Source organism: Saccostrea cucullata, unplaced genomic scaffold (assembly GCF_032062105.1).
Source record: "Saccostrea cucullata isolate Sc308-1 unplaced genomic scaffold, CSIRO_AGI_Scuc_v1 ctg3420, whole genome shotgun sequence".
Taxonomy (NCBI): domain Eukaryota; kingdom Metazoa; phylum Mollusca; class Bivalvia; order Ostreida; family Ostreidae; genus Saccostrea; species Saccostrea cuccullata.
Window position 1 is genome coordinate 3,828 of NW_026920579.1, and position 18,033 is coordinate 21,860.

Here is an 18,033-nt window from a genome sequence, read left to right on the forward strand (position 1 = left end):
ATGAATAATGAAATTTCACTTCCAGTGACCTTCAACTTCCCCAAATGACCTTGGGTCAAGGTCATGACACACCCTTAGGTCATGGGAAATCTTTGTGTGAAATAAAAACCTACCAAGATTATCCTTTAGGAAGATATGGACCACACACGAATTATAAAATTTTTCTTCCAGTGACCTTGAACTTCCCTAAATGACCTTGGGTCAAGGTCATGACACACCCTTGGGTCATTGTCAATCTTTGTGTGAAATGAGAACCTACCAAGTTTATCCATAAGAAAGATATGGACCAGACACGAATTATGAAATTTTTCTTCCAGTGACCTTGAAGTTTCCCAAATGGGCTTGGCTCAAAGTCATAACACACCCTTACGTCATGGGCAATCTTTGTGTAAAATGACCACCTACCAAGTTTATCCATAAGAAGGATATCAAACGTACACGAATTGTGAAATTTTTCTTCCAGTGACCTTGAACTTTCTCAAATGACCTTGGGCTCAAGGTCATGACAAACCCTTGGGTCATGGACAATCTTTGTGTGAAATGAGAACCTACCAAATTTATCCATAAGAAAGATATGGACCGGACACAAATTATGAAATTTTACTTCCAGTGACCTTGAACTTCCCCAAATGACCTTGGGTCAAGATCATGACAAATTCTTAAGTCATGGGCAATCTTTGTGTGAAATAAAAACCTACCAAGATTATCCTTTAGGAAGATACGAATTATAAAATTTTTCTTCTAATGACCTTAAAGTTCCCCAAATGACCTTGGCTCACGGTCATAACACACCCTTAGTTCATGGGCAATCTTTGTGTGGAGTAGTAGATTCTAATGTCCCTCTGTAAGAAAGATATGGACCGGACACGATTGCACAGACAGACGGACAGCTAGACAGACGGACAGACGGACAAGGTGATTCCTATATACCCCCCAAACTTCGTTTGCGGGGGGTATAATTAAGTCTAATGCTGACAGCCGTTTTTCATAATAATTGCTAGGTCATTATTTACACATTGAGTTGTCCACGGATTTTTTCTGTTTTTTCCAGATCATGTTAGATGGATATCTCTTAATTTATTTGACAATTATATTCACCCTTATCTAAATTATTTCGTTAGAATTTATAAGTGTGGAACCTTAATACATTTAATTTTTGTATTCTAACGTATAATAAGTAAGGGAACTGTCAAATGCTTACCGTATTGGTGGAATTTTAGCGAGATGCAAATTTAGCTATTTTTCCTCATTTTTTTTTATTTTCAGCGAGGAGTAATTTTAGCTATTTAAAAATGCTCACTAAAGAAGCTATTACAAGTAAAACGCAATTAGTTTTTAGCGATATTCGCTGATATTGCGAAAATTAAATCCATGCTAAAAATTCTGCTTTTCAGTAATTATCAACTCCTGTGCTACATTCCAATGGCATAATGTATAACACAAGGTATCTTTTAGGTTGAATGTTGCATTTTACGTTACAGAAAGGTGTATTTTATGATCGGTTAGAATTTGTTTTGTAATGGTCCATGCACACACCTGTTGAGGTTTCAAATTCAGATTATACGAGCATAAGATTACCTTGGCTTGTGTATAAAAAGAATATTTATCATGAAATACGACAACAGCAAGCCCCAGGCTATTATTATTCTGTGCGAGAGTATTTAATAAAATAAAAATGAGACCTTCAGATATAACAAAATGTCATTGTGAATCCTTGTACATGTATCTAAAGATTAAGAAAAAATTGTCTTACTATGTTTTCTAAATCATTCATTTTCTCTTGTGCCTCCTTTTTATGGTAACAGACAAATTCATCCAGTTTTTTGGCGAGGAGATTTTTCGTCTTTTCCACCTCTTGTGTTACTTTCTCTACAGTTGATTCACTCTCTTGCTTAAGATTCTGTTTCAACTTTTGAAATTCCTTTTCCATTTCATTTGTGTCTTGAATAAGTTCACGAAGCTTCTCTAACAGTATATCATCTTCCTTGGGATTCCGCGTTTCCGAAATGTCTTCTAAAGATTTGACATCAACACAAGAACGATGCTTGGTTGCAAAACAAACACTACAACAAAGTTTGGTGTGATCAACGCAGAAAACTTCTACTGTTTTACTACTGTGTTGATCACAATAGTATTCAATTTCAGGGAAAATGTCTTGATTTCTAAACTCTTCAAGTGTGATAATTCTGTGATTCTTTATTGCATTAAACATAAGATGGACATTTTTGCAATCAACACAGACAGGATGTGCACAATTGATGCACCAAAACGATGACTTTCTTGTTCTGTTTTGACGCCAACATGCTCCACAGTTTTCACTGTGGTCGCCAGATTTTTCCATCAAAGTTAAAATTAAATAGTTGTCAGGAAAATGCTTTGCCCAGTCTTTCCCCTGTAAATCTTGATTTGGAGGTTTTATACTTTTCCGACATATCGGACACGCGAAATCAATTTTGGAGGCATTGATTGTTGATTCCACCGAGGTTTCGATGTACGCATTCAAACATACATCACAAAAAGTGTGGAAGCATGGAAGGTTTTTTAGTGTTTTCATTTGTTCCAAACAAATTGGACAATCAAACACATTTCCAGCAATTGATACTTCCTTTTCACTAGCCATTTTAATCTGCTGTTTTGGTAGACGTGTGCACAGCCACCCGGAAATCTGATACCTGATGTATTAACAAGGTTATCTCTACAAATTGCGGGTGTCGTACTGTTTTTCTCTAAAACCCTTTCAAACCGAGGTTTATTCAAAGCAGTGTACTTTAACGGCGATTTGTTTCACTCCACTAGCTACCCATGCCATTTGCACTATGGTTTTAGTAACAATAATCACATATATACACATTACAATATAGAGTAATACAAGCATATTGTTTTAGTTGGGGATTACAACAGTTTGGTTTTTTGTCCAAGTACATTGTATATACGTTTTTGTATGTAAGCGTTCTAATTGTTTTCAATATTATCCATTAATTCATTTTAATTAAAATGCACGACCATATCATTTGTGTAACGAATTAGCAATTCATAGTTGTGAGTATGAGAGTGTTTGCTTTGATTTTATAAAAACTGAAATCCCTTATTGTTATTTTTGTCAAGTTTAATGAATTGTTATTAAAAATGTTAGTTGAATACATTTCATGTTTGTTCACTTTGTGCATTCAAAGTCTCTTTATGTTAAATACATATAATAGTACTTGTCTTTGAAAAATTAACATATTTTCTGTAAATTCAAAATAATATAAAGGTTTTTTTTCTTCTCATTTATAGTTTCTGATAGAGTTAATAGGATTTTATTTAAAATATTTTTACCGTAAAGTACATATTGAGAGTGGGGTCCATTTAAAGACATCTTAAGTTCCCAGGTATCTCTGATTTTGAACATAAAATCAACTGTTTTACATTAAAATCCATTTTTAAAAAACATTTCTAGCTAAAAATAATTTCTATTCACATGTTTAAGAACATTTCTGTTGTATTTGTATTAAAAATCCATCTTTAATTTCTTTGATTATATTTACAGAAAAAAAATTATTATAAATTTTCAGAAATCAGTGAAAATTGTGTTATTTTTGTATTGACCCCAAAATGTCTTAAAAGTGGTTTTTTCGTCAAAATATGTCCGAAAAGGTGTGATTCAATCATAATTCTTTTGATATCTATAATTTTTTGTCCATTATGGTTGGGGCATATTTAGGGTCTTAATGCCCCTGATTCTTTGACTCAGCCTCACCACGTGATTTATAAGATAATTCACAGAATAAATGGAGTCTGTTGAAATTAAATGATTTACAATCTGAGTAAGAATTACATTCCTTGGAACAACCACGGAATCCAATAGGACTGGGTGACGTGATGATATATCCGGTCAGTCGGGAATTCTGGGTTTCTCCAGAGGAGAGAGCAGGGGAAAATAGAAACGCAAACCATACAAGCATCCAGTAACTTTACATTTTGAAAGTGAATATAGTAAGAAAGAAAGTGTTTATATCTTTTAACTCAGACTTGTTAATAAATAATTTCATATCGGTTTATTTGATCACGAAATTTTGTTATTTTATATTCAATTCGAAACAAAAGATTGAGACTTTTTGAATTGAATTATAAATTAAAGAGTTGCCCTTCCTGGCAGAGAATTGAACTACCTTAATGAATAGCCCTCGTACAAATTATACAAGGCCGTTCAAAAACTACGTGGGCTCTGCTATTATTTACTCTTACGAACGTCATAAAATAATGAAGTTTCATAGAAAGTTTTTTTATACAAAGAAAATAAATTTTTGGTAAATATTTTGAATTGTATTTATTTCTTTTTAAGTTATTGCTCTTTTGATATCGCTGATGTTGATGTACGAAGAACGACAATCTTTCCTTTAAAAAAAAATCCAGATGGATACATGTAAAACCTGTCGAAATGCTGATTTATGAATCCTCTCTAGTAGCTGAACAAAGCATAAATGATCTAGAGCCTCCGCTTGCTTTGCTATCAATCTGTATCGTTTCGATGAACTGTTTAGCTTGAATACCCTTTGTTATTTTTATATTTTATTTACTACAATACAAGCATACTCTGTAAACCCAAACAGAAAAAACAGCCTATGGGATCATGCTAACGACTCATGATGCAAAGTCTTTTCTTTTAAATCAGCAACAAGAAAACGTGCACATCTTGTTCAACAGAATTCAAATTCTAACCTAGATAAGCTGTGAACCACTATACTACAGCATGCTGCCCGGCAGGAGAATTGCATAACAAGGTTACTATGACTCTGAAACTGACCAGTGAGCCAATCCTAATCTGATGCCTCAAAGTTAGATTGGGAGTGGATCGCAAATATTATATGGAAAGAAAGATTTTAATAAAATCCTAGCTGTGTTATTTAAACAGTATACTTGTGTGCTAATTTATTTATGAATTATTGTATTAATTTATTTATTTGCAATTTCATTCAACTTAAAAAAAAAGATTGTCTTTGTAACTACCAGTATACGCTGTGTGCATTTAAATTATTAAACTTAATTTTAATCCTGTTCTCTTAAAATTTTAAATATGGCTATTATTGATGTATGCATGTTGTTTGATTCTCCAAGCTAGAGTGAATTTAAAGCTTGCATTTTCACCTATCATAGATGACAAATTTAACAAACCATATCAGGATCATACAACCAATTCTGACAAAGTTAACAGATCATATAAAACTCATGATTCTCAAAAGAGAAGTTAACAGATCATGTGTAACTCGTATGGAGTTTAAAGACAAAGTTAAGAAACCATATCAAAATCACAAACTTTTAGCAGTTAAAGTTAACGAATCATTTCAAACTCATGTTCCTTTGTTTTCTAAGTTAAAGGCACATGCCAGAATCGCAAGAAAATCACAGCAGACTCATACCCCAGAAACAAACCACATCAGGATCATGCTTCCTTATTTGTCATCTATGATTTCAGTATGATCCATTTAATGGATCAGGTCTAAATCATAGTTCAAAACCACGAATTCATGAGTTTGATATGATTTGTATGTGATTTTGGCATGATTTGTTAAGAAAAGTTTTTGTTTGGGAAATATCCAAATAAAATAAACAACATGATGTGCAACAACTGTTTATGAATGCGTATTATTTTTTTTTAGATTATAGAGTTATGGCAGGGATAATTTCAGAACAATCAGACTCTAAACCAAGACAGGTGACGGACAATTTTATAAACAATATCGTTGAAAGACTCTGAGTAAAAGCATCAGCTCGAATTCTATATTGGACATTGACTTGGTCATTCTTTACTGAAAAATGTTATCCTGATTTTTAAGAATAGCCTGTTAAGTTAAGCAATAGAGAGGGCTCATCAGATGGAATTTTTAGAATATTCTCTTGTGTTTGATAAGAAAGCTGTGTTATTTGGTGAGATATAGACCATTTTTTCTGGTCGGCAGAGGACTGCTTAGATATTTAATCTTCCCTCGTTTGTTTCGAGAGCTCCATGTTTTGCCATGTGAATGCCCTGCATTGTTAGCACAATGTTTTGAGTTTCATTTTTTAAAAACTTATTTGACGAAAGGAATGATTTCAGCTTTTCCATCGAATTTTCGTTAGATCGTTATACTGATTTAAAGTACCTTTAATAATAAACATATACTAATACGAAAGGTCGACGGATATAAATATGGGAAAAGTTCATCTCTGTACATGTTTTTAAATATGATCCGTTTAAATGAATTCGTATTCATGAAACTTTGTTCATAATAATGTACAACTTTCCCTTCGTGCATTTTTCTTTAAGTTTGCAATTTAATTCCACAATATATGTTTTATCGATTTTAAAAGTATTTACTTGTTCCTCTAGGTGTTCCCGTATCTTGTTTTGAAAGTTGCTGAAACCATTCTTTTGTCTTATCTTCTTCGGTATAGCCCCTTTTGCCGTCAGCATTTGATGCATAGAATATTTGATGTCCTCTAAAAGGTGTTCCCATATTCTGTGACAGATGTCGCTGAAACCCCTTTTCTCTCTTACTCTCTTCTATGTATCCCTTTTGTCCCTCACTAATTGACGCATTTGACGCTTGATATCCTCTAGAAAATGACACCATATTTTTGTTTTGATTGTCACTGATACCAACCTCATAATTACCAGTCATTCCAAATTGTGCATTCCTTTCCCAATAAGGTTTTGTATCTTTTTCTAGGTAATGATTAGCCTCTGTTTTGTCTCCCCGCTTTTCAGTAGAGTGTCGTAGATTTGCCTGATAGCTTCTAGAACAAGTACCAGTATATATATTGGAATCACTGTTCAAATATGTTACTTCGTTTTTGCAAAGCAACATTTGTTTTTCCACTGAGTATGTAACTGGAATGCTGCCTGTCCCAAATTTTGTGATTTCTTCAGATGTTTCCGTTGTTACGTCTGTTCCCAAGCTGCTAGAACAAATATTCCTGTCATTGTTGTCACTCTTAGTGTTTTTACATTTTATTTCGCAAATTTCTCTTTGTTGTGATGTCTCAGTATCTCTTTTTTCGTTCAAATTTTGTTCTGTGTTATGACATATCCACTCGACTTTATCTTCGGATTTGCTTCCAGAATTCACGCATTCTTTGGAATTTATCATTTTTTCTGACTCCTGATGGTCAGTTTTGCATGGGATTTCGTTTGACTTGGATCTTTCTATCTTATATAATAATGATTGCATCCCTTTTAACGGTTTTCTAGTTGGCTTAACTCCGTTGAAGGTAAAATGCCTTACGACATCCTGACAAATCTCGTCTGTAGAATATGTGTAACCTGCAACCACATCAGGTGGTAACTCAAGGATCTTCTGTAGTGTTTGATTAGATAGCTGTGTTATTTGGAGAGACACAAGGAAGCGTTGTTTTTGTGAGCTTCCCTCCATAACAGCAGATACATGTAAGATTTTGAAAGACTCTTTTGAAGTCTTCTTAAACCCGTCAACTGCTTTTTCCTGTTAGAAAAATTTTAAAGATAAAAATCCTCATGTTTATGAATGAAAATATGATAAATAATATCACAAATGGTTTTTTCTAAGAGTACAAATGAAGAATATGGAGATATGGAACAGTATTCAATCTCAAAGTCCAAAAAACAATACAAAATAGGAGCAGAGCAAACAATAACCTCCAAAATATAAGAGGTGGGATCAGGTGCCAAGAAAGAGTTATCATCCCCTGCGATAGGTCACACCCGCCATGTGCTTCTTGTCAGGATCGGGAGATAACGGAAAAATTCGTTTGACTCGATGAAAATTGTTTTTGCTGACAAGTTCATTGTATAGACCATAGAACTTACGAAATGATGACTTTAAATGAAACTGCTGATATTCGTCTTTCATCACTTGTTTGTCAATAATTTATCTCTTTTTAGAAATTATTCATATGTAGAGCATGCTCTTGCGTATCGATTCAAATGAGATATATAAACTCCGTATGCAGGTGATGAAGGTATATTTCTGCAAAAGTAAGGGAAGTAGCCGATATAAAAGTTAGTATCATCATTTTTATCATAGAGCTTGTTTGTTGGATTACCATTTACATTTTTTTCATGTAAAATATCAAGTATGAAACAGATGTGTCTGACTCAGTGGTATCTTTTATCTGAAAAATGCATTGGTGAGGGTTCAGATTTGACCCTGGAAAAAGCTATGAACTTTGCACGTACATGTGAAATTTCTAAGCAGCAAATACAGTCTATGAAAGACAAATCAGTACATAGAATCTCGAAAGGCAGGACATCCCCCACCCGGAAGTCATAATCGACTAAACGCGAAAGTGAAAGTAAAAAATCAATAGTGAAAGACTGTAAATATTATGGCCAAATGCGTTTAAACACTGTCATGCATATGGTGAAACATGTAGAAAGTGTGGAATTCCAAACCACTTTGCTATTAAGTGTCACACAGTCGAAAAGCGTGCTGTCGCTAGTTCAAAGAAAAACAATAGATACAAGACTATGCATGCAGTAGATACATCAGATGAAGAATTCTTTGTTGGTTCAGTGAATATTAATTGTGAAAATCATGATGTAGGATGGTATGATACGGTGAAGGTGAATGACAATAATGTTCACTTCCAACTTGGCATCGGAGCAAAGTGTAATGTTTTGTCATCAGCAGATCTCACGAAAATAGAAAAAAAACCCTGAAAGTTGCTCTTACCTTTTCATCACGGAAGTCGTTCTTTGGACACTACATTCGTTGTGCTGGTATGTTATACTACCGTGTGTATGGAAGGATGAAATGCTACCATATGTAAAATTCTACATTATCGACCAAACTGTGAATTTTGTTCTTGGAGCTGACACATGTGCCAAGCTAGGACTCTTTCAGCGAATACACAGCATTGAAGGGAAAATCTTACTGTACCACATGGCATTCTCCAGGATTTTTAGGACTTATTCAGTGGACTTGGATGCTTAACAGGTACATACTCAATCAAGGTGGCTGAAAACATACAGCAAGTGATACATCCACCACGCAAGATTCTTATAGCCTTGAGGGACAAGGTCAAGGAACAGCTCCACGGAATGGAATTGAAGGAGTGATTGTGAAGCAACGCGAGCCGACAAGATGGGTCAACTCCATGGTAACTGTTACGAAGCCGAATGGATAGATCCGGATATGCATTGATCCTCGCCACCTAAGAGTTCGCAGCTAGGATGCTTGGAGCCAACATTTTCAGCAAATTAGATGCCACTTCTGGATTTTGGCAGACCAAACTAGATGATGAGAGTTCAAAACTCTGCACAATTCATTCTTCCTTTGGACGTTATCGATTAACTCGAATGCCCTGAAGTGTTTCAACGTGCCATATCCGAAATTGATTCAGGATCTCGATGAAACATGTACAGAAGCGATTATTGATGATGCCATTGTATGGGGGACCACAGAAGCTGAACATGACAGATGTTTGAAAGCCTTAATGGATCGAGCAAGACAACATAACTTGAAGCTAAGCGAGGACAAGTATGAGATCAGACGCTCAGAGCTGACTTACATTGGACACAGATTAACTGTCTCGGGTCTGAAACCCGATCCTGAAAAAGTCCGTGCTTTACAGGAAATGAGCCGTCCCAATTATGTGAAGGATTTTTGGGCTCTGTTCAATACTTAGGAAAGTTTATGCCCAATCTATCAGAAGTTGGCAGTCCATTAGGACAGTTACTGGAGAAAAGCACACTCTGGAAATTGGAAAATGAACAGGAAGAAAACTACCAGATATTGAAACGCATGACTAGTAGTGTACCAATCCTTGAGTACTTTGATCGAAACAAGACAGTGATGTTGTCAGAAGATGCCAGAACCTATTGGAATTATCGTGATAGACTTCAGTGTATTGATGGTATTCTCTACAAGTCACACAAAGTGATTGTCCCAAAGTCGATGGAGAATGAGATGCTAGAAAAGTTATATATTGGACACCAGGGAATTGTGAAAACCAAAAACAGAGCGAGAGACATTCTTTTGTGGAACGGTATGGGAAAAGACAGAGAGAACCTTGTAAGTGCATGTGTAACTAGTGTCAAATATCAGGCGCGAATCCTATGGAACCAATGATCCCAAGTAAACTTCCATCAAGACCATGATCTAAGATTGGAATGGATCTGTCTGAACTTAGTGGAAACCATTACTTACTGGTAGTATTTATCTAAGTTGCCAGAACTTGCAAAACTAGAGTCGCTTACCGCTAAGTGCGTGTTAACTCCTTTGAAATGCATAGTTTCCATATACGGATTTCCAGATATCATGATTAGTGATAATGGGCCACAATTTAGTAGTTATGAGTTCAAGGAGTTTATGAATTCTCATTACATGTCAACTTTATACACAACCATTCCCCACAATGAATTGTAGTCCAAGCTTTCTGACATTATTGACAGCTGCTTTTTAAATAAAAATGGGTCTTGTAGAATTACTCACTTTGCCATGGGTCATTTGCAAAATTACTTAGTTAAAAAATATTCTGATTACAAGTAAAAGTACTTGATACTAAAAAATATTTTATTGACAATATCCATATGCATGTGGTTTATAAAGACCAGGTCTTCGAACATTCGATTGGAAAACCCATGGGTACCAATTACGCCCTGTTATTAGCAGACCAATTTTTGTAGTTATATGAAGCAGACTTTGTTAAAAATATTTTACAAGAAAAGAAGAAAACACTTGTTGTGTCCTTTAACTCGACATTAAGATATATCGACGATGTATTACAATCACTAAGTCAAATGCTGACAGGCGTTTTTCATATCAATGGTTAGGCAATTATTTACTCACTTTGTCCACGGATTTTTTTCCGCTATTTATTAGATCATGAAAAGATGCACACGGCGAATGTGACCGGTCCGCTGGGGATGTCCAATCCTCCATGGCACTTGATCCCACCTCTGATGTTTTGGAAGTTTGTTTTACTTTGCTCCGATTCTGAACTGTTTTATGGACTTTTGATCTTGAATACTATTTGTCATCTTCACATATATCATTCTTCCAAATTCTACTCCGCTAAATCCAGTGCTAGGTAACATATTAAACAATACATATGAAAATACGTAACGAGTGAGCAAATGAGTTTATTACACGAAATAATTGGTAAACAAATAGTTGTGCTAGTCTGTAAATTCTATAAACATTAATATTTTCTTTTTTCGTGTTAAATGCAGGTGACGATTCTTTACACCCTTATCTAAATTATTTCGTTGGAATTTATAAGTGTGAAACCTTAATGCATTTCATTTTTGTGTTCTCTTCTCACCTATACTAAGGAAGGTGAGGTGTCAAATCGATACCGTTTAAGTAGAATTTTAGCAAGATGCAAATTAAGCTATTTTTCCTCATGTTTTTTTTTATTTTTTATTTTTAGCGAGATGGAATTTTAGCGATTTAAAATTGCTCACCAAAGAAGCTATTACAAATAAAACGCAATACGTAATATCGTGTTCCTCGCCGTCATCTAACTTACTACCGCTCTTTTGCGGGGGAGTCGAGAAGCTCAAATCTCACGAGATTACTGGGACACATGGCATATGGTTTACAGAAATGACAATCGAATGGTTTGAACAATTTAACGTCGAAAGTACAATGTATTGCTAAGAACTGAACTCCAAATAGTAGATTGTCAAATAAGGAAAGGTTTAGATTATTTTATCAGCTTGAAAATGCGACGATTGTCAATGAAAAGTTAATGAGAAGAGCTCGCTTAATTAAAAAATATTCTAAAAATGTCGTAAAAATGTAACATTTTAGGATTAGCTCATCTCAAAAAGTAATTAGAATCTACAAAGATTGATCTTGCATAGTACAATAGCAGTTTTGTCCCCACCCAACAGACTTTTCCTACCTCCATCGCGAAAGAATTCCGCTAAGTTAAGTAAATACAATATCAAGTAATAGTTTTTAGCGATATTCAGATTTAGTTATTTCAGTACGCTCTCTAATATTGCGAAAATTAACTCCTCGCTAAAAACTTTGCTCTACGGTAATTTTCAACCTCTGTGCTACATTCCATAATGTATCACATTAGGTATTATTATTTGGTTGCATTTTTCGTTACAGGTAAGTGTATGTTATGATCGGTTAAATCTTGGTTTTTAATGGTCCATGCACACATCTTTTGAGGTTTCAAATTTAAATTATACGAGCATAAGATTACCTTAGCTTGTTTATAGTAAAAACATTTATCATGAAATACGACGACAACAAACCCCAGACTATTACTATTCATTGCATGAGTATTTGATAGAATAAAAATAAGATCTTCTGTGTTAACGAAATGTCATCGTGAATCCTTGTACATGTACCTAAGGGTTATGAAAAAATTGTCTTACTATGTTTTCTAAATCATTCATTTTCTCTTTTGCCTCCTTTTCATGGGAACAGACAAATTCACCCAGTTTCTTTGCTAGAATATTTTTTGTATTTTCCACCTCCTGTATTACTTTCTCTACAATCTCTTCACTCTCCTGCCTCAGATCCTGTTTCATCTTTTGAAATTCCTTTTCCATTTCATTTGTGTCTTGAATAAATTCACAAAGCTTTTCTGAGAGTATATCATCTTCCTTTGGATTTCGAGTTTCTGAAATTTCTTCTAATGATCTGACATCAATACAAGAACGATGCTTGGTTGCAAAACATACACTGCAGCAAAGTTTGGTGTGATCAATGCAAAAAACTTCTACTGTTTTACCACTGTGTTGATCACAATAGTATTCAATGTCAGGAAAAATGTTCTGATTTCTAAACTCTTCTAGAGTGATAATTCTGTGATTCTTTAATGCATTGAACATTACATGGATTTTTGCATTCAGTGCAGACAGAATGCGCACAACTGACGCACCAAAACGATGACTTACTTGTTTTGTTTTGACGCCAACACGCCCCACAGTTTTCACTGCTGTCGCCAGATTTCTCCATCAAAGTTAAAAGTAAATAGTTGTCAGGAAAATTCTTTGCCCAGTCTTTCACGGATAAGTCAAGATTTGGAGGTTTTACACTTTTCCGACAAATAGGGCATGCAAAATCAGTTTTTGAGGCGTTGCTTGTTGATTCCATCGAAGTTTCGATATACGCATTCAAACATACCTAACAAAAAGTGTGCAAGCATGGAAGGTATTTTGGTGTTTTCATCTGTTCAAAACAAATTGGACAATCAAACACATTTCCAGCAATTGATACTTCCTTTTCCATTTTACTAGCCATATAAATCTGCTGTTTTGAATAGAAATGTGTACAGCCACTCGGAAATCCGATACCTGATTATATTAACTAGGTAATCTCTGGAAAATATGGGTTTCGCACCGTTTCCCTCTAATATCCTTTCAAACCGAGGTTAATTTACCGCAGCGTACTTGAACGGTGAATTGTTTCACTCTACTAGCTACCTAGGCCATTTGCAACATGTTTGTAGTTTCTTGAATCATTCACATTAAAGAAAAAAGCGATACACGTATATTATTTAAGTTGGGGGTTATAGTTTGTTTATTTGTCTCAGTACATTGAATATAAAGTTTATTTAAAGGCGTTTTAATTGTTTTAAATAATATGTATTAATTCATTTTTTCATTTCAATGTCCGACCATATCATTTGTGTAACAAATTATAATAATTCATAGTTGTTAGTACGTGTGTGAATGATTGTAATAGTGGTTCATTTGCGAATTTGAATGCAAATATACCCCGTAAATTTACTAAATTAGGAACTCCCTTAAAGTCTGCAACACAGTAAATTGAAAATAAAAGCTTGTTTGATTTATCAAAAGCACTTTTAAATACTGGTAGCGGGAGAAATTGTGGGTCAGAGAATTATATTGAAGTCTATAAAGTAACTTAATTGTTGAGGGGAAACTTTCATCTAACAGTACTTACTTTAACCTTTTTCATCTACATTTACTTTTGGATTAATAAATCTATCAAAATATTATAGATAATATAGCTAAAATGAGTCGAGTAAAAATTCGTTATCAAAAATATAAAGTACATGCTAGATAGAAGATTTAGAGAATATAATACTTTTTTAACAGCTCGACCTGTTTAACATTTAAAAACTGTTTTAAAAAGATAAGCATACTGATATAAGACGACTGATATAACCTGCCTACAATGGTGGGATATCATATTCAATGTAATCGAAATGTAAATGTTTTTTTTATAGTGATCAATTATAGCATTGTTTTCATTCACAGTCCCAGTAAGTGTACTTGTGGGGCTTTGGCTTTGTGATAGAAAATTCTGGAGTTCTTTTCTTTTCCTCATCGGACATAATTAAAGATGTTTAATAATTCGTCTCTTTGTAAGTGAAAAATTCTAGAAGGGGACGCCCCAATATCCTGTTGAGATTGATATATAATATACCACTGTCTGACACATGTGTTACATACTTGGATATTTTACTTGAAAAAGACGTTTATGGTAAGCTAACAACCAAGCTCTATGATAAATGTGATGACTTTAACTTTTCTATCGTCAACTTTTTTTCTTTTGCAGCAATATACCTTCATCACCTGTATACGGAGTATATATATCTCAATTGAATCGATAAGCAAGAGTATGCTCTACGTATGAATAAGTTCTAAAAAGAGATAAATTATTGACAATCAAGTTGATGAAAGACGACTATCAGCAGTTTCGTTTAAAGTCATCATTTCGTAAGTTCTATGGTCGATGCAAAGAACTTGTCAGCAAAAACAATTTTTCATCGAGTCAAAGGCTGACTAAAATTTTTCATACTAATTGTTAGTACATTATTTATACCCTGAATTGACGACGAATTTTTCCGTTATCTCCCGATCGTGACAAGGAGCACATGGCGGGTGTGACCTAGCGGCAGGGGATGATAACTCTTTCTTGGCACCTGATCCCACCTCTTATATTTTGGAGGTTATTGTTTGCTCTGCTCCTGTTTTGTATTGTTTTATGGACTTTGAGATTGAATACTGTTCCATATCTCCATATCCTGCATTTGGACTCATAGGAAAAACCTTTTGAGATGGTATATATCACATTTTCATTCATAAACATAAATATTTTTTATCTTTAAAATTTTTCTAACAGGGAAAAGCAGTTGACGGGTTTAAGAAGACTGCAAAAGAGTTTTTCAAAATCTTATCTGCTGTTATGGAGGGAAGCTCACAAAAACAACGCTTCCTTGTGTCTCACCAAATAACACAGACTTGAACTTTTCTATCGTCAACTTCTCTTACTTATGCAGCAATATACCTTCATCACCTGCATACGGAGTGTATACATGTATGTCTCATTTGATTCGATACGCAAGAGCATGTTCTAAGTATCAACGATTTTTAAAACGAGATAAATTATTGAAAAACAAGTCGATGAAACAAGAATATTAGCAGTCTCATAAAAAATCACCATTTCTAATTTCTAAGTTTGTCGATACAAACTCTTTTAAAACCTTATGTTTATGTTTCATTTTACAATTCTCATTCATATCGACGAAACAATATTGTTCTGCATGTGATGCAAACAAATCTTTTATGATTATACAATTGATCAATTGTAAAGCATATCAAATCAAACATTCATGGGTAACCTAAACTTTGATAAATCAAAGCTTTACATTTACTAGTAATATACAAAATCTTTATAACATTGTGATCAAGGTCTCATAATTTTTTTTTGAAATTCTTATAAACAATAACTTCAAACAGATTCACATGATGTATGGGGATCTTAATTTTGACCTTATCATCATTTTGACTGATTTCAGCACTTGATCCCCAAAATAGACCTTTGGCGGTCTTTTTGTCTTTTTGGATGAAGACCTCGTGTCTTCATCCAATGATCATATTAATCTCTCAACTAATTTTTTTTTATTAGGAAAAATTGCTTTCAAAGCCCTATTTCCAATTTTGTATTTTGGTCGACTTTTTCAGTGAAGCAGGCCTACCGATCGAGCTTCTCTCGCTTACCATGCTGTTTTGTTTGCGAAAACTACACATGCGTGTATAGCATGGAATGTGGAAACCGAACACATTGTGTTCTTTAAGTCGGCATCTTTGGTCACTGCAAGAGACGCTGGTGTAACAATTGTTTTTTTTTTTTTTTTTGGAAAAAAAAATGAAGATGTAAAAATGTTACGTTAACAATTCTCTGATCATTAAATCAGTTAGAAATGTTATTATTGAGTAATAAAACGTAGTATTAATGTCATGACTATAGTATGTTTAATGTAAGTTGACAATTTTTAAGATTATTAATCATTGAAGCTGAAAAACTATGCATGAAAATATAATCGCTGCCAAAATATGCGCCTACCTTTACGACACAGATTCATTGCCAGATATACTGTAGAAGCACAAATTTTCGTGGGGATAAAATTTCGTCGATTTGTTATCAAAAAAAGTTTCGTGGTCATTTAATTTCGTTGTTTTGAGAATAAGCCTATTCAATATATAGTCATAAAATTTCGTGTGGGGTTTATTTTCGTTGATAATTGTTAACAACGAAATAAACGAAATTTAATCTTCCACAAATATTTGCGCTTTTACGGTATACACATTATTATAATAGTAACTTGATCCGAAGGGCCGTATCAAGTCTTGTTGACAGGCGCGGGTCATCATGATCAGATCTAACGAGACGCGAAGCGTCGAGTTTGAACTGATGATCCGCGCCTGTCAACGAGACGTGATATGGCTCTTCGGTTTAAGTTAATGTTGTAATGATAATTTATTATATACCTCCTTATAACTAGCAACACAAAAAAACGAAATAAAACTTTTATGACTGTTTGTTTATCGTTCATGATAAGACGCCACCGATCTGTTTCACCATCTTCTGGTCGTATTCTATCTCTGACATGTTTTGTATCAATTGCTAGGTCAATGTTTTATAGTAATTTATTGATATCTCATTATGTGTCATTTGATATGGAGTTTTCCTGTTATCCAGTTATGATAAAGAACAAACACGGTAGATGTGACCTGTCAACTGGGCAGTCGTATTCTTTCGTTGCACCTGACAATGATTCCATAATATAGACTAATCTTATCTTCTCCCTTCGAATTAGAATTTTTTTTTGTTTTGGTAATATATTTTTTTTAATCTCCAAGTTTCTCCACAGATATCTTCAGATAAACCATTGATGATATTTCCTTGCTTGTATCTCATTGAACATTCTAAATTCCTATGCTTATTATTTTTTATTTATTTCAGAAACAATTGTCAGTTTTCTGTGGTAATATATCAAGTTGTTATCAGACATACTATCATTTTTCCCAAGAATTTTCAACATTTCTAAGATTTCGCTTACTTTCCAGGTTTTTCATTTCAAGATTCGGTTTTTCGGATATTTCGGCAAAACTATTTTTTAGATTTCTTTTTTCAAGACGATCTTTCAATCCCCACATACTTTGATATCATCACTCTAGAATTCCCCAATCTCTGATTTACAACGAATTCCACTCTTTCTTCTGATTTAATTTTTTTTCAATTTCTTCATTAATTTCTAGCAGTTTCTTTGATACGCTTGAGAAAATCTGTGAGCTGTCTCTTTCGATTGCTAGCTATTGTTGATAGGACATCCCAGTTAAGATCATCATGGTCAGATCTAGCACATTTAGAACAAATAAATTAATCATAGTCCTCACAAAAATTACTGGGCGTATTTGATTTAAACACGAGCTGCAACTCTCGAGTCGGATTTCTAAATCAAACACCTCGAGCACGACGCGCGTGTTGTATAACTAGGTCACTAACATACTCTCCAATTTTACAAGAGTGAGCAAGAACAAAGATGGCTGCCAACATTGACAATGGAAGGAAAGTGAGGCAAGGCAGATGTTTGGTTAAGAGTTTAGAAATAAATCATCATTATAATTATTAAATAAGGATATTGGCTAATATTTCAGACGAGAGCGTATAAAAATATTGAATCACTCAGAATTTTTGGCTACATTACATCTTTTATTCGTTGATTTTAGGCAGAAGAAGATAAACAATATATTTGTCGTTTTCCTAATATCGCCTTATTCTTTGCTTTTCAAAAAATCACCAATAAAATATAGGC

At 34.1% G+C, this 18,033-nt stretch overlaps 1 protein-coding gene across 1 annotated transcript in view; it reads right to left on the reverse strand.

Annotated features, from left to right (window-relative positions):
* Positions 1–1,753: 1,753 nt before the first annotated feature.
* Positions 1,754–18,033, reverse strand: part of LOC134251436 (uncharacterized) — a gene marked incomplete at its 3' end in the record, with an annotated part of 63,643 nt that continues 47,363 nt past the window's right edge. Inside the window, exons 2-3 of the mRNA XM_062733857.1 lie at positions 6,338–7,460; positions 1,754–2,169 (exon numbers count right to left, since the gene is read on the reverse strand). Of these exons, the coding sequence (XP_062589841.1) occupies positions 1,754–2,169; positions 6,338–7,460 (1,539 nt within the window). The remainder of the gene's footprint in view (positions 2,170–6,337; positions 7,461–18,033) is intronic.